The following is a 16,354-nucleotide window of genomic DNA, read 5'->3' as shown; positions in this document are numbered from 1 at the left end:
GAGGTGCTGGCAGGGCTGTGGGACCTCCCAGGTGTTGTGCAGCCTGGAACAACACTGGGGCACACCTTTGGGGCTGGGGCAAGAAAAAGCCTGAGCTGCTTTCTGCTGTGAGGGTACAGCAAATTTAAAATGACAGGAAAACAGGGATGGAAAACACATCCTAGTGTGGCATCATCTCCAGCCTCACCCCACAGCCCCACCTGCCTGCAGGAGAGAAGCTCCTCAGCACCACAGGGCACAGCAGACCCTGAAAATGTTCCAAAACCAAGTGGATGTGGCACCTGGGGACATTGGGCAGTGGTGGCAGTGCTCAGAAAGGTTGGACTGGATGATCTTAGAGGGCTTTTCCAGCTTTAAGCTTTTTTATGATTCTACAATAAAATGAGGGTTTGAGTTGCCAGCAAGAGGGGAAAACTCTACATTCCTGTTTCCCCCAAAAAAGAACGGCTCAGGTGCTCTGGAATGCCCCAAAGGGCTGGGCCAGCTCAGCTCCTTGAGCAGGAGGAGCCTTGGACACCCTCTGGAATTCAGAAATTCTGGAATTCAGAAACCTCCCAATGAGGCTTCCTGGGGCCAGGATGGGAAGAGCAGCCCCTGGGAGAGGGAGAACAGGATGTGGGGTCACTGGGGGCTGCTCTGGGATAACTCCTGGGCATCAAAAGGCACCTCTCTAATTCTACCTCCCAAATTACAGGCAGGTTAATTAGACACTAATTAACCCCACTTATAGGCCAGGGAAACGCTGAACAAAAGGGAGCCTTTGCTGGAGGGGGAAAAGCAGGCAGGTGGAGCAGACAAGAAAATGAAGGGTAGGAGAATTAAAGCAAATGTCCCATTTTCCCTTTTCCTCTCCCACAGCTCTTCCTAAAAGCCCAGACTGGGTTAGGAGGGACCTTAAAGCCCATCCAGCCCCATGGGCAGGGACACCTCCCACTGTCCCAGGGTGCTCCAAGCTCTGTCCAGCCTGGCCTTGGACACTGCCAGGGATTTATGGGCTGAGGGGATGATGAGAAGAACCCTGGGTCCTGCTGAGGGTTTGAATTTCCCATCCCCTGATGTGCCCTCAGCCTTGCTGGCACTCACACCTGAGGGCACTGAGGAGCACCAGGCTGGGCTTTCTCACCAAACAATAAAAAAAAAGAGGAAAATCAAAATTCTCCCACTTTATTACAACCTCCAGCGAGGACTGAGGTCCTGCAGTCCCCATGAGCTGATGGGAGCACAGAGCCTCTCTGAGCCTCTCCTGCTGCTCTGGATATCAGGATAAAAAAGCCTTTATTGACTGGAGCAGAGCATTACCCGTGCTGCCCTCGCCTCTCAGAGTGCCACAACCACCCAGCTGCCACCTTGATTTCTCCTTAGCCCATGAATTATTTATTTCAGCCCATTTAATACAAAATGGAGCAGCTCCAGCAGGAAAGACCACGAGAGACAAAGGCTGACTCTATATCCCTGTGTATCTGGCACCCAACCTGGACGTGGATTCAGGGGGTGTTTAATAACTTGAATGCAGCAAAACAGCTCCAAATAAGAGAGATTTATTATTTTTTAAGCCTCATGTTTAACTGCCCTTAGCCCCATGGTCAGGACACTCAGGTGTGAGGATGAGGCCAGCCTGGCTCAGCTCCCTGCTCCAAATCAGAGCCTCTTTCTCCACCCCAATGCAGGAGTTTTGTCATGGTCCCAAAGCCACCCCGTGAGCCAGGAGTGTGTTCTCAGGGACACCTCTGCTCCCAGTGAATCACCAGTGCCTGAAAATGAAAAAAAACCCATCCAGCCAGTCCCAACTGTGGCCTCACGGAACTGGAATTTCGTTTTGGAAATGAAAAGCAGCAAAACCAGACTGAGTCAGTGTGCTGCAATCCAGCCTGTCCAGCTCCCACCTCACAGCCCAGCTGCCACAAATGCCCCATCCCTGCTCAGCCCCCACGGCAAAATCCCTGCCTGGAGCCTCTCCAAGGGCAACAAACACAAAGTGAGCCCGAGGCAGTGCCTGGTGTGAGCAGGGCCTTTGTGGGGATGCAGCTGAGTGGGGAGGGGACATCCCCAGGCACTCCTGGTACCCTAAAGGCAGCTCAGGAATCCTCTGTGCCACCAGCAGCCAGCCCTGGTGCTCCAGGAGGGAAGAGCAGAGGAGAGGCTGCTCAGGGCCGTGCTCTGGGCTCAGGTGGAGCTCTGAGGCCACCGTGGCCACCTCAGGTGTCCCAGGCCAGCTCAGTGTCCCTGTCCCTGTGCAAGACCTGGGCAGGGCTCCAGAGCCCTCCTGCACCTCAGCTGGGGCTCAGCAGCTCAGCCCTGGTGTTAACAGGCAGTGCCAGGAGCCACCAGTGTCCCCTCCTGCTCTGTTTTCTGTCCCTGGGCAGGGCAGTGGGTGCCTGCTGCCCTCCTGTCCCAGCCCAGGCACTGCCAGCCCCCAGTGCCAACAAATTCACCCCAAACACCAAAGGACCAACTCATCCCAAGCTTTGTTTCCTTCCCCTCTGACTCCTTTTTCCTCTGCTCGCTCTCTCCCTTCATCTCCGTTGGTCAGACCAGGTAAAGCTGCTGGCCAAGATCCTCCTGCAAAGCTCTGGGTGCAAATTTTGTTGGAGAAATCCCAACAAAACAGGGATGCTGCATCCTTTTAGGGGAGGGAAACTCAGCAGGACAGATCCTCATCTGCCCCCTCTGCATCGTTTTAAGGAAATGAAAAGCTGGAGGCTCCTTTCCACCAGCTGAGAAGCTGAGTGATCATCCTGGGAGCAATCTGGAGGACAAGGATATTTATCTGATCAGGGCTCTTCTTCCAGTTTGTGTTTTTTTAGACCCCTTAATTAACGCTGGCAGGATTAAATGCTCAAGTCCTTCGGCAGATTTCCAGTAAAATCAACAGCACTTTGCCTAAGTGAAAGCTGGATCTGAATCCTACAAGGGAAGACTCACAGCTACTTGTTGCCTCACAGAGTTCTGGCTCCCAAGTTAAAAAAAAAAAAAAAAAGAAAAATAAAGAAAACCACACAGCATTGCTTCCTTGGAAACCATGGAAAAACATCTTTGAGAGAGCAAGAGAGACCAGCAGGGAGGCTGGATTTAAATAGCAGAGGAATTACACTGAACCTTAAGCAGGTAAGTGATCCTTACTGGGGATTGTTTACCAAAAAAACCCCCAGATTTGAAATAAACTGGGTGTATTTTTAAAAGCCCTGAGGAATTCTCAGGAACTGGAGCCCTCAGGAGGAGAGGGCAGTGTGAGCACAGCTCCCATGACGCCTGGCCAGAACTATGTGTGCAGCTGCCTGAGCCCTGCTGCTGGGAGCTCTTACTGGGGACTTAGAGCAGCTTCAATGCCTGTGTTGTTTGGAGAAAGCTGCAACTCGAGCCTTCCAAAAGCACCTAAAGCAGCTTCACAGGGACTAGAAGTGATTTCCCGGTTAAATTTTGTGAGGGAAATTAATTTTTTTCCAGAAGAGCCATGATGGTATTTTCAAAGTGATGGAGTTAAAGCAGAATGAAGGGAGCTGAAGCACTGAGATTGCTGATGAAGGGATCCTGTCTGTGCTGGGGATGCAGCATCCTTTCTATTGCTGCTGTTAAATCTGATCAATTCAGCAACAACAGAAAAAAAAATACCCAAAACCCAACAAATGACCAAGTGCAGGAGGCAGCACCATGGCACAAACAGCCAGAGCTCCACAGGATTGAAAATTGTCACATTCCTCTTTGTAAAGGATTTGCAAGGAGAGCAGGAAGGAGGAGACTCCCCTGGAGCCTGGGAGAGCTGGGGGTGCTCCCTGGAGAGGAGAAGGCTCCAGGCAGAGCTCAGAGCCCCTTGCAGGGCCTGAAGGGGCTCCAGGAGAGCTGCAGAGGGACTGGGGACAAGGCAGGGAGGGACAGGACCCAGGGAATGGCTCCCACTGCCACAGGGCAGGGCTGGATGGGATCTTGGCAAGGAATTGTTCCCTGGCAGGGTGGGCAGGGGCTGCCATGGAATTGCCAGAGCAGCTGTGGCTGCCCCTGGATCCCTGGCAGTGCCCAAGGCCAGGCTGGACATTGGGGCTGGGAGCACCTGGGACAGTGGCAGGTGTCCCTGGGGTGGCACTGGGTGGGATTTAAGGTCCCCTTCCAACACAAACCATTCTGAGATTCTGGGATTTTGCTGGCAGATGTCCTCACACACAGAGGACCATCCATAACTGATATTCCGTGTCCCAAAGAAATCCTTGAAAGAGGTTTTATGTGGGATTTAAATAATGCACAGGGCTTGCTTTAGGTCTTGGTGTGGAGCTGATGTCCCCAGGTGAGACTTTATGAGGAGGAAAGCTTTAATTTACAGAATTCATCGGGCAAAGGAGTTCAATTTTTTTTTAAATCGATTATTATCCTTTACCTTATTGACATATGGATTAAAGGAGTGAATTTGCACATGCAGCCTGCCTGTATCGACACAGGCTGTAAAATATCCTGACTCAGACCTGTCCCTTGCATCAGCCAAAAGCTGATATCCCAGAAAGGTATCTGGGATTTGCAGATTTCCAAATGCTAACAATGAGCAGAATTCCCAGTGAGGCTGAGCCTTTAATGGCTGCACTGGCTACAGAAAATACCAGTGAATATTTGACCTGAAGTCACCAGTCCTTTGCTTCCAGCCCTGATTCCTGGATTTTTTTCCCTGTGCCTGGAGAGTCCCAGAGCCCTTCTGCTCAGTGTTTCATCTCCTGGCTGGATCACTGGGACATTCTGTGTTCCTGGCCTCACATCCCACATGATGGCCAGGCAGGAAATCCCTGAGGATGACTCTGTCCTCATCCCAGGGGACATTTGTGACGTCCCCAGGAGCACAGGGACAACACCCAGTGGCTCCTCAGGGCCCCTCAAAGGGCCCCAGCCCTTGGGAGATTTTGGGAATGTTCCCATCCCTGTGCCCTGCTCTCCCAGCAGGGAATTCTGCTGGAGTTTTCTGGCAGCTGGACCTGCTCTGTGCTTTCCAGAGGAGGCTCAGGCTGCTGGAGCTGCAATAACAATAAACTGGGCAGCCCTTTAAGGGCTGGGGGGATGCATTTCATACCTTTTATTTCATATATTAAATATATCCACATGTGCAGTACCCCCAGTGCTGTCAGGGGCTGATTTAAGGAACTGAAAATGAATTTATTGAAGCCTCTGGTGCAGTCTGGTGTCTGGGAGCTGTGAGTGGCCCAGACTGGGAAATGTGTCCAGTGTCCTTTACCCAATCCCTTCCCATCAGAGTGAAGCTCCTCGTCCCCCCTGACCTCCAGGCACCACTCACAGCTGTCCCACACGTTTTGTCCAGAAATTCTGGGGAAACTGGAAGCAATGAGGACGTGAGAGGGTGATGTGAGTCTGAGGCAGGACAGAAATTCACTGTGGGAAAGGGGAATGAACTGATCCCAGCACTGATCCCAGTGAGAGAGGGGAAGGGAAAAGCTCTCCCCAACCTTCCTGAAAGGGAAAACTGCTTTTTCTTCATTTCCTTCCTGCCCAGAAAACAATGCAGGAGCTGCTGAACCTCCTTTAAAGACCCTCTTGGAGGCCACAGCCACAAAGCTCCACCGCAGTGGAGGGAGAGACACCTCATTAAAGAGGCACCTTTAGATCTGCTCCAGAAACACCAAATCAAACAAATCTCCACAAACCAAATTTCCAAGGCTGTTGTTCCCATCAGCTAAGTGAGCACACACACCAAAAAAAAAAAAAAACCTCATGGATTTGCTTTAAAATAATAAAAAATAAATTTTCCCTCAGTTCTGTAACAGCTTTGCTTCCAGTGACAGAAAGGCACAAAAAGCAGAAAATTAGTGAAGAAGGGGAAATATTTATAGCATTTTCTGTTGCAAAAGTTTTCCCAGTTCTTGGAACACGGACATGGATTTTCTAGAGTGGGAGGGGTGGGGGGTGAGGTACATTTTAACCAGATAAAGGTCCTAATTAAAAAAAAAAAAATAATGATAAATGCCATTTAACTGCTTCCAGCCTACTTGAGAGTTTAGAACATTAGATCATGCTGGAGAGATCTACCCCAGCCAAAACGAAGCCAGCTCTACAGACCTCCCCCTGGAGCTGATGCTGAAGGCTAAAATTATCTCTGGAAAGCTGATTTCTAACAAAGCTCTGTGTTTGTGCAAGTGCAGCCCGGCAGGAGGGAGAGCTGCAGCTTCTGCATTCCTGGGGCTGCCAAACCCCCAGCCCAGGGAGGAGCCAGGCCCAGACAAACCCCCCAAAATGAGCTGGGGACACCAGTTCTGCAGAGCCCCCGCTCCTCCAGGTCACTCCTGTTATGGGCAAGAGTTTGAAATTGCTTAAAAAAAATCACTGGCAGGGGCATCAGCAAAACAATGGATTTTTCCCCTGCCCTTGCTGGTGATTTTTTACACAATCTCAAACTCTCACTGGTAATAACTCTCCATCACCAGCTGATGCTTTTATCAACACACACAGGGCTTCCCCCCACACCCTTCCAGAGCCCCCTGTGCCCCCCAAGAGCTTTTCCCCATTTCTGGGCAGTCTGAGCTCACCCCAGGGCTCTGTCCATCACCCCCTCCCAGCAAAGAGCCATCCATGCCATTCCAAGTCACCATCATGCAACTGGTTTATGCACAGACCCCCAGCCCAGGAAAGTTCTGCCCATTCCATGCATCCATAGGCAAAGGGATACTTTGCCATCCAAATCCCAACAGAGTGTTGATGATTTCTGGTTTGGGGAAGGAAGCAGCTCCGTGCTCCCTTGCCCATGGCAAGCAGAAGAAGGGAAGTGTCTGTTTGCAATGTGCAGCCAGAGCTGGCAGATCGTGGCCTTCAAGGGAGCAGAGATGAAGAGCAAAGCAGCCAGAGAGATGGTGAGAGGATGGTTTGATGCCATCATCCTGGGCAAGAGCCCCACAGAAGCATGGTGGGAGTGAGGTGAGGTGAGGGGAGAGGCTGAGCGGGCTCAGCCCTCCAAGGGAAACCTCGGAACGAAGTCAGAGCAAGAGGGGACGAGAAAGGAAATGAATCAGAAACAGCTCCAGGATGGGAGGGAGAGGAAGAACCATCGCTGGGATGTGCAGCATGAGAATCTGGCCTCAAACCCGGTATCACTTCCCGTTCTCCCGCAGTGCCCCTGACCACCAGCACGTCACCCAGAAATCCCCACAGCCTTCCCAGCAGAGCACCAGCTCCAGGCACTGCCCAGCCTGGGCACCTCCCTCGTCCTGCTCTGTCCCTTCGGGGCCAGCACACGTGGCACAGAGCACACAGCACCCTGTCCCCTCCCCACACCCCCTGTGCCCCTGCCTGGTGACACCGGGTCCTGCTGGGGCACCGAGCCCTCCCAGCTGTGTCACCTCTGGGACTGATGGAGCTACAGACAACATCCTGAGAGCATCCTGGAAGGACCCACAGGGATCACACAGCCCAGCTCCTGCGTGGGACAGCCCCAACCCCCCCTGTGCCCACAAGCATTGCCCAAAGGCTCCCTGAGCTCACACATCTCTGTCAGGCTGTGACACAATCTGAGCCCCACACTTGCTGCCTCACCCCAAGACTTGCTGCCACCAGAGATCTGTCCAACCCACGGTGCCAGACCCCTACAAGAAGTTAAAGGCACCTGGGCACCTCTGGCCTGTGTGGGAAGTCCCATCCCCCATCTCTCTTGCACAGACTGTTTTTGCATGTGGTTTGCAGCTCCTGCCAGCGCTCGCTCACACCCTCCCTGAGGCCATGGCACAGAACACCTGGTGGCATTGATGGCTCGATGTCCTGGGATGGAGCCCTTCAGGGAGAAGGTCCACTGAGGTGATACAGAGAATGTGGAAGCCACATGCAACTGCAGAGGATGAGAATGGGCAGATCTGGAGAGCACCAGCAGGAAAAGCCACCCAGAGCCTGGATCCACGGGCTCAGCCAGGAGCCTGGAGCTCCTGCTCTCGCTCTGGGGTGGTTTTGTTCAGAAAGCCCTGCCAGGGAAGCTGCATTTCAGGATTTTTCCCTTGGAGAAGCACAAAGGATGGCAGGGAGGCTCTGCTGCAGCCTGGCTTAACGCAGAGCTGAAAACACCAACCAATTTCCAACTCCCTCATCCCCCTCCCTCCAACTCGGGGGCTTGGGCAGCCCCTGGGAGCGCCTTCCCTCGCCCTTTGGCAGTGCCCAGCAGGCTGGCAGAGCCACGGCGCTGAGCAGAGCAGCTGGGAGCTGGCTGTGGCTTACCTTTGGTTTTAAAAGCAAAGTTACAGTACTTGCAGACGTACGGCCTGACGTCTGTGTGCGTGCGAATGTGTTTCTTCAGCATGCTGGGTTTCTTGCAGCGAATTCCACACTCCTCACAAACATACTTCCCTCTTCCACGGCCTCGCACATACACATACTCTTCGTTTGATTTGTACCTATGAGCAACAGGTGGTGTGATAAAGGGGAAAAAAAAAAAAAAAAGAAGATTCCCACCTCAACAGAAGAAGTCACAACTTTGCTGGGTTAGTTCAGCAGTTATTGACACCAAGGTCTTGGTTGCTGTTTGGTAGCTCGGGGTAATTAGACTAAATGCAAATTATCATCCAAAGCTGGTGCCCAGATGCCTCCAGACACCTGATTGCTGTGCTGGGATGTTCTCATTGATGCATCTGCTGCTCTGTGCACACCAAAGCTCAGCTAAGTCATGGGGACACCCCACTGTGCTATGTGCCCCATCCTCAAACACAAACCGAGGCACCCAGGCCAGGATGGACAGGGTTTGTCCCAGGCCAGGATGGACAGGTTTGTCCCAGTCAGGCTGGACAGGTTTGTCCCAGGCCAGGCTGGACAGGGTTTGTCCCAGGCCAGGCTGGACAGGTTTGTCCCAAACCAGGACAGACAGGGTTTGTCCCAGGCCAGGATGGACAGATTTGTCCCAAACCAGGACAGACAGGGTTTATCCCAGCCCAGACTGGACAGGTTTGTCCCAGCCCAGGCTGGACAGGTTAGTCCCAAACCAGGCTGGACAGGTTTGTCCCAGGCCAGGCTGGACAGGTTTGTCCCAGCCCAGCCCAGCTGCCTCTCACTCCCTGCGGTTTCAGGTTTGTCCCAGCCCAGCCCAGCTGCCTCTCACTCCCTGCTGTTTCAAACACGCCCAGGCTGTGTCTGCAGGGTGCTGGGAAGACACATCCCAGCCAAACCCCTGGGACAAAACCTCCCACCCCAGGGCTGCAGCGAGAGCCACCTGAGAAGTCACTGATGCCACGACCTCCCTGTGATCCCTGCACAGCCTTGAGACACCCAAAAAGACACAAAGAGAAGAAAACATCCTTTTTAAAAATAAATAAATCCTGCTACCACTAAATGTAAACACTGCAGACTCCAGGCTCTTTTATCTTTGGCACAGGATCATGATTTAGGTTTACCCCAGAGAATGAGATTGGTCATCCTTCCTTCCCATTATATATTTTATTTTCTGTTCCAGCATTAGTGCACGGGGAAGGCTGCAGGATGGGGGGTTGAAAAACCCTTGTAAGACTGAGACAAATCTTCCAGCCTCCTGCTGCTCAGCAAATGAAGTCTGCAATTTCCTGTACTTGCAGCACAAGAAGAATAAGGTAACACGAAATTGCTCCCCTCAGATCTTAAAGAGGCCAAATTTTTGAAGCATGGCACTTCTTGCAAGTCATTTTTCTACCCAGGAGGAATTAAGTCTGGTCTTCAGAAATCTCCAAACATCCACCCTGGAAAAATCAGGCTGTCTAAAGCCTCTTAATAGGAGATCCAAAGGCATCCAACACCATCAGTCAGGTTTTAGTATCTTCCCAGTGAAGCCTATTCCAAACCAGAAGGGTGAGAAAACAGCAGCCAGACTGAGGAGAGACTTGAACAGAAACAGCTGCACTGGAATAGATTGAGCACTTCAGTAAGTGAATGGATAATAAATACTCAAATGTACGTATTTATAACTTAGAAAAACAAGGGTCATTTAAAAGTGAGTAAAAAACCACACAAAGACCCCAAATCCAGCCCAGAAGTGACAGGATGGGAATGACACAGATTGCACCCATGGAAACACCTCCCAGCTGCCTCGAGGGGGGAGTTTGAAGGGTGTGAGTCCCACTGGGAGCCCTGGATCTCCCACACTCTGTGTTCCTTCCCCTCAGGAAGATCCAGACAGCTCCAGGGGGAGCTGCAGCTGAAATTCAGGATGGTCCTCCTGGGTGCAGGAAGTGAGCTGAGACTAAACCTAAACCTAAACCTAAACCTAAACCTAAACCTAAACCTAAACCTAAACCTAAACCTAAACCTAAACCCTTCCTGTGCTGCCAGTCCTGCCTGGGACCCTTGGCTCTGTACTGAGAAGCTCAGAGGGGGATGAGCTGCTCCTGAGTTAAGGGGGGAGGTCACAGGTCAGGTCTGGACATGGATTAGAGAAAAGAGGAAAGTTGGGTGTTTAGACAGCCCCAGTGTGCACCAGCACAAACCAGGCTTTGGTGTCCAACAGCTCTGTGTGGGGGACAGTCTGTGCTTCTGTCCTCCAGCATCAGCAGCAGTTCTCTAGATCATCACCAGGGTCACCAAACACTTTATTTTATTTCTATTTCAGCACAGCAATGCCACCCCACCGTGCTGTTCCCAACCAGAAAACACTAAAAAAAACAACATCAAAACCCATCAGCACAAGGTTCTCATTATCTGAGAGGGCACTGAGCTGAGAGAGCTCCCACAGGGCCCCAGTCTCCATCCCAGTATGCCCAGTTATCTCCATTAGCCCTGAGGGATCCCAGGACAAACGTTTGTTAGGGATGGTTGATGTCTCTTCTTTGTTAAATTAATGTTCAAGTATCAGAAGGAGTAAAAAGGATCAAGAATCTTGATTTTTTCTGTTCAGGGTTGTCCTGCAGGTTTCCTTCTCTGCCTCCTTCCTGTGCTGGGCACCACCTGGCCATGTAAAACCTGCAATTGCTCCTTTATCAGCCTTGTACTTGCACTGCCCTTAATCACACCCTCCAAATAAACACCCATGTTACACAGACATGGAAATGTCTTTGTGTCCCTTCCTCAGCCTCACCAAAGCCATCGGGGCTGCATTCAGGGGCATGTGATTTCATCTGGAATTAGGCATTGCACTTGATCTGACACAGATACTCCCCCACAGCTCTCTGAGCCCACGTGGAAAACAGGCAGGGAGAGGGGAGAAAGGAAAAGCAAGTTCATCTCAAAAATCCCAAACCACAGAGGAAGACAGCAGGAGGTGCCGGTGCCACAACCCAGAGAAGCTCTGCAGATGCCACCTGCCTGCTCTGAGGACAGGACATCATTTCTGGACATCATTCCTTCCATGGGATCCCCCTTTCCCTGCTCCTGTGCTGAGTGATTTGCACCAGGAAGAGAAATCAGCCCCAGCTCCCTCTGTGTGAAGATTTACACAGAACCTTCCCTGCTCCAAAGGTTTGCTGTGAGCAGATCCCGTGGATGGCCAAGCTGGGCTTTGTGGCAGCAGATCTGGGTTCCTGCTGCAGAACTGGGGGTTCATGACCCCACTGTTAGCAGCCCCCAGCCCCTGCAGGGCCAGGCTCCCCTCAGCACTGCAATGATTGGGAACACCAGGGGTTAATGGGCATTATGAGCCCAGATCTGATTTAGGGAACAGTCCTTTCAAACAGACACACAGAAATCACAGTGCAGCTTTTTGATCATTTTTGAAAGGTTCTTTGGTGTGTCCTGCTGGCAAATGTAGGGCCAGCACTGCAAACCCTTCTCAGAGCAGGAGGAGCTGCCCCAGTTCTGCAGGGCTGGTGTCACCCCAGCAGTTCCAGATGGCCCCAGAGCCCAAAATCACTGTCAGGAGACACAGGAAACCCAGAAACTGGAAAACACAAACCTGGAGAAAGCTTTGTCTCAGCTCCTTCCCTCCAGCTGAAACCCAAACCCCTGAAGCATTTATTCCTCTGCAGCCTGTAGGAGGTTTAGTTCCCAGTATCTGCTGTTACAAATTCCTGACCATCCTTTTTAGCCACAAACACTTCTCTTTTTTCCCCTCAGTGCTGTGAGCCACATCCAAAATCTCCATGTGGCTGGAAACCACAGGATAAAACCTTGGAGGGGAGGATGTTTGGTGGTTGGCAGGCAGGGAGGCAGAGCAGGTTTCTGGGGGACTCATGGCTCACAGCTGGCCTGAATCACCCCTTCCCTCCTGCTTCCTTTTTCCATTTTAAAAAAAAATTCCATCAGGGTTTTACCTTGCCCTGCAAAGGCTTTGCTGATGTGACCTTGCTGGTCACAGTGGTTACATTTTAATTATCACGGTGGACAGATTTAATTGTGGGAATTTTCATGATTTGAAGCTCAGTGCTGTATCTAAGAACACCCCTGGAAGCTTTCACAGCAACTGAAGAAGTATTTCCTCGACTGGTTTTGACATTTGATGAAGTCCCTTGTTTGCTTTCTGGATTTTGGGGGCAGAGGAACAGGAATGGGAAATCTGATCCCTGTCCTGAGCTGCTGGCCCTGGTTCCCTGTCGAGTGAACCGAGTCAGGCTCCAGAGCTGCTGCCTTTGGTGTCAGATTTTGGGTTTATTGATGGCACAATTCATCTGTCACCAGGCTGCCCACTCATCTGGCTAGCCTAAATCCTTGGGAAGCTCCTGGCAGGCTGCTCTGGGATTAGCTGATCTCATTTATGCTTTATGTCTCCTGTAAAATTTGCCAGATCACGGATAAATGTGTAACTACCACAGAGCCGTTAATTACTGCTCATTAATTGCCTTCCTCACAACTCCCTGGTACAGGATGAGCGCTCTGCACCTGAGTGTGCAGCAGAATTGCTCAGCCCTTCCCCTGGGAGCCCTGGCCACACACAGGTGTGTCCTCAGGGCCAGACAGTCACTGGGACGTGTCCCTTGGCTGTGCCAAGCTCCAGCAGGGCAGGCACAGGGATTCCTGTACAAACCCACAGCACACAATGGCATTTCCAGCTTTCTAAAAGCACCACACACCACTCCAGCATCCCAAATTTCCAGACAGGGACCTTGCACAGAGACAAACAAGGCACTTGCAGAGGAGCCCAATAAAGCTGGGTATGGATCTGGGAGGAGCTGGCACAGAAATCCCCTTTTCCCTGGCTGGGATAATGGATCCTTGCAGACAGAACCTGCCAATCTGCAGTGAAACTGCAGGAGGGGCTGTGAGCTGGGTGAGCCCCAGCCTTCCTGGTCTCCTGGGATTTCCCTCCTGAAGGATTTCCAACCTTCCTGGTCTCCTGGGATTTCCCTCCTGAAGGATTTTCACTCTTCCTGGACTCCAGGGATTTCCCTCCTGAAGGATTTTCACCCTTCCTGGTCTCCAGGGATTTCCCTCCTGGAGGATTTCCAGCCTTCCTGGACTCCTGTGCCCTTCAGGATGGCTTCCCAACAATCTAAAATCTGCCCTTGGGGAGCCCAAGGTGGCAGCTCTGCTGTCCCCTCTCAGGAAACCCTGAATCCATGAATAAATGGGATAAATGCATCCTGCTCACTTCCTCTCTGTGAGAATTCAAGCACAGATAGGAGGAGGAATTTTATGGCACTGAAAGAAAAAACCCAAAAAACCCCCAAACCAAAACAAAAAAAACAAAACTAAGAAACCAAAATTTATCACCCAGCCTAAGTGACCCTTTCTGCTTTTTATCCTGTCCCTGGTGGGTCCCCACAGCTCAGACTCTACCTAAGGCAATTTTCCACATTTCTTTGAGTGGGAAACAATAAACTGGGAGTGTCCCCACAGTGCCCTCCGTGTGCCCACAGCTCTGCCAGCACGACCTTGGTGGCACTGGGGCTGGGTGGGACATGCCAGCTCCTCTGAACCACGGCCAGGGGCGGCCCAGGCACTGCCCCAGCAGCACAGCAGTGATTTTCCACCTTCCCTACAAAATGTGGGCACTGGCAGAGTCCGTATTTCACTGGAAGACCAAAACCCACAGGAATTGCTGCCTGTAGCACTGGGAGCAGGCAGAACACCAGGACAGGGGCAGGGCAGTGCCACCAAATCCAAGGAAATCTCTCCTGATCTGATCCCATCACTCTGTCCAGTTTTGGGTTTGGTTTTTTTTTTTTTTTTCCTTTTTTTTTTTTCTTTCCACTTCAAAATCCAAATGGTGGCAGCAAACCAGAAAAACTGAGAGGGAAACAAGATCTGTGGTGAAGGGGGTGCATGGAGAGGTGAATCTGGGAGGAAAGCACCCAAAAAGTGAATGATTGCACTGAAGGGTAGACAGGGGAAGGTCCAGGGATGGGGTGATGGTCTGGAAAAGTGCATGGGATGCTCAGGATGGGGAGACATTCTTTATGGATAGTTATGCTGGGAGCTGCAGAGAGAAGCCAAGGAGTGGAAAATTGCAGCTAATCATGGAACAGAGATGGACAATGTCCTCAGGGAGGTGTCCCTTGCACAAATGTCAGGATTTAATTCAGCCTTTAAAGGACAGCCCTGGACACTGCTGTCACCCACTCACACAGCACTGACACCTCTGTCACACACAGCTGCCTCCAGAGGTGGTGAATTCACAGAGAACATCCAACAACAACCCAAATCCACACAAGGAGCTTTTCCCGGGGTAAAAAACCACAAAAAGGTAACAACTTTTAATGCCATTTCTCTATGTTGATTTGGAGGAGCATTGTGGGCTGCAGGGATGGGAGAACTGTGAGTGCAGGAGCTGCTCCAGAGCAGCTGTGCCTGATCCTGATCTTGATCCTGATCCTATGCCTGATCCCTGATCCTCTGCCTGATCCCTGATCCTGTGCCTGATCCTGTGCCTGATCCCTGATCCTCTGCCTGATCCTCTGCTTGATCCCTGCTCCTCTGCCCAATCCCTCATCCTGATCCCTGATCCTCTGCCTGATCCCTGATCCCTGATCCTCTGCCTGATCCCTGATCCTCATCCTGTTCCTGACCCTCATCCTGATCCCTCATCCTGTGTCTGATTCTGATCCTGCCCAATCCCTGATCCTGATCCTCTGCCAGATCCCTGATCCTGATCCTGATCCCTGTTCCTGTGCCCAATCCCTGATCCTGATCCCTGATCCTGTGCCTGATCCCTGATCCTGGAGCTGTCCCTGCAGGAGCCTGGGCTGTCCAGGAGGGCCCCTGAGTGCAAGGAGCCCAAGCAGAGCCAGAGCAGCCCCAGCAGGGGCTGGGTGTGGATGGAGGCTGTAACAGCTCCATCTCCCTCCTGTCACTGCCCTGCCTGAGTGCAGGACTGCTGCACTCTGGGCTTGTGGCATCTTCTGCTCTCACAGAGGTGGAATTTCAGTTCTGCTCATTAGGGCTGCATGGCTGATAAAATTCCATCATCCCATGGGGAGATGCTCCAGCCAGGGGAGGAGCCAAACATTTCCTACCCTGATAAAATCTGAGATTTGGAACATCAGAGCAGCCTTTTCCACTGGATCCCAGAGGAAAACCAGACCCTTCCACATCACCACTGGAGCTTGGGAGGAAACTGCACCTTGTACAGGAGCACTGCTCCAACTGAGCCACATCTGTCACTGCAGGAGGATGCAGCCACCATGGGATGGGACTGCTGCCAACACCCTGCCTGACTGACGGCTGTCAGCTCGGATTCTGACTCTGGCAGGGGTTTTTTTGTTGTTTTGTATCACTGTATTTCTATTTTAATTTTCCTGCTAAAGAACTGTTATTCCTAATTCCCATATCTTTGCCTGAGAGCTCCACAATTTCAAAATTCTAATAATTTGGAAGGAGGGGGTTTACATTCTCAATTTCAAACAGAGGCTCCTGCCTTTCTTAGCAGACACTTGTCCTCCAAACCAAGACATCCATCCTCCCATGCTGTAATCAATTGTCACTGCAAACCATGGCACAAGCACAAAACCCCAGCACAACCAGCAAACCTGGGGCTGCTGGCTCAGAGAGGGGAGCAGGGAGGAGAAGTGGAGGTGCTGAGCAAGGTGAGAGGATTTCAGGATTTCAGGGGAATGTGAGCACCTTGTCCCTGCCAGGTGCTCAGCTTGGGCCACCAGAGCGTCAAGAAATGGGGTTCACTGATTGTGTGCATGCACTAATGAGTCCTTGCTGGGCTTCCCCCCATTAAATCCAATTTTAAGAGCAGACAGGCAATGCAGGAGTTTCCCCAGCCTCTGAAGACTGAGCTGAGAATCCCTGTCCCCACATGATACCACACAATGACCAGAGAGCCCCTGCAGAGCCCAAAACCCAAACTAAACCCAAACTCCTCACTCAGCCCCCAAATCCAAACTAAACTCAAACTCCTCACCTACCTATTGCAGTCCCAAAATCCAAACTAAGCCCAAACTCCTCACCCAGTTATTGCAGAACCCTGAAACCCAAACTAAACCGAGCTCCTGCAGAGCCCCAAACTCCAAACTAAACCCCAACTCCTCACCCAGCCCCACAGGGACAGGAGGAG

General features: G+C 51.6%; 1 protein-coding gene across 7 annotated transcripts in view; it reads right to left on the bottom strand.

Moving 5' to 3' along the window:
• Window positions 1-16,354, bottom strand: part of HIVEP3 (HIVEP zinc finger 3) — a 258,580-nt gene that overhangs the window by 11,235 nt on the left and 230,991 nt on the right. For all 7 annotated transcript variants that reach the window (XM_033080618.2, XM_033080616.2, XM_033080617.2 and 4 more), the window contains one exon: window positions 8,182-8,357. In XM_033080618.2, the coding sequence (XP_032936509.1) occupies window positions 8,182-8,357 (176 nt within the window). The remainder of the gene's footprint in view (window positions 1-8,181; window positions 8,358-16,354) is intronic.

The sequence above is a fragment of the Catharus ustulatus genome, chromosome 26 (genome assembly GCF_009819885.2).
Source record: "Catharus ustulatus isolate bCatUst1 chromosome 26, bCatUst1.pri.v2, whole genome shotgun sequence".
Classification (NCBI taxonomy): domain Eukaryota; kingdom Metazoa; phylum Chordata; class Aves; order Passeriformes; family Turdidae; genus Catharus; species Catharus ustulatus.
Note: the sequence above shows the minus strand (reverse complement) of the source record. Positions and strands in the feature narration are given on the sequence as shown.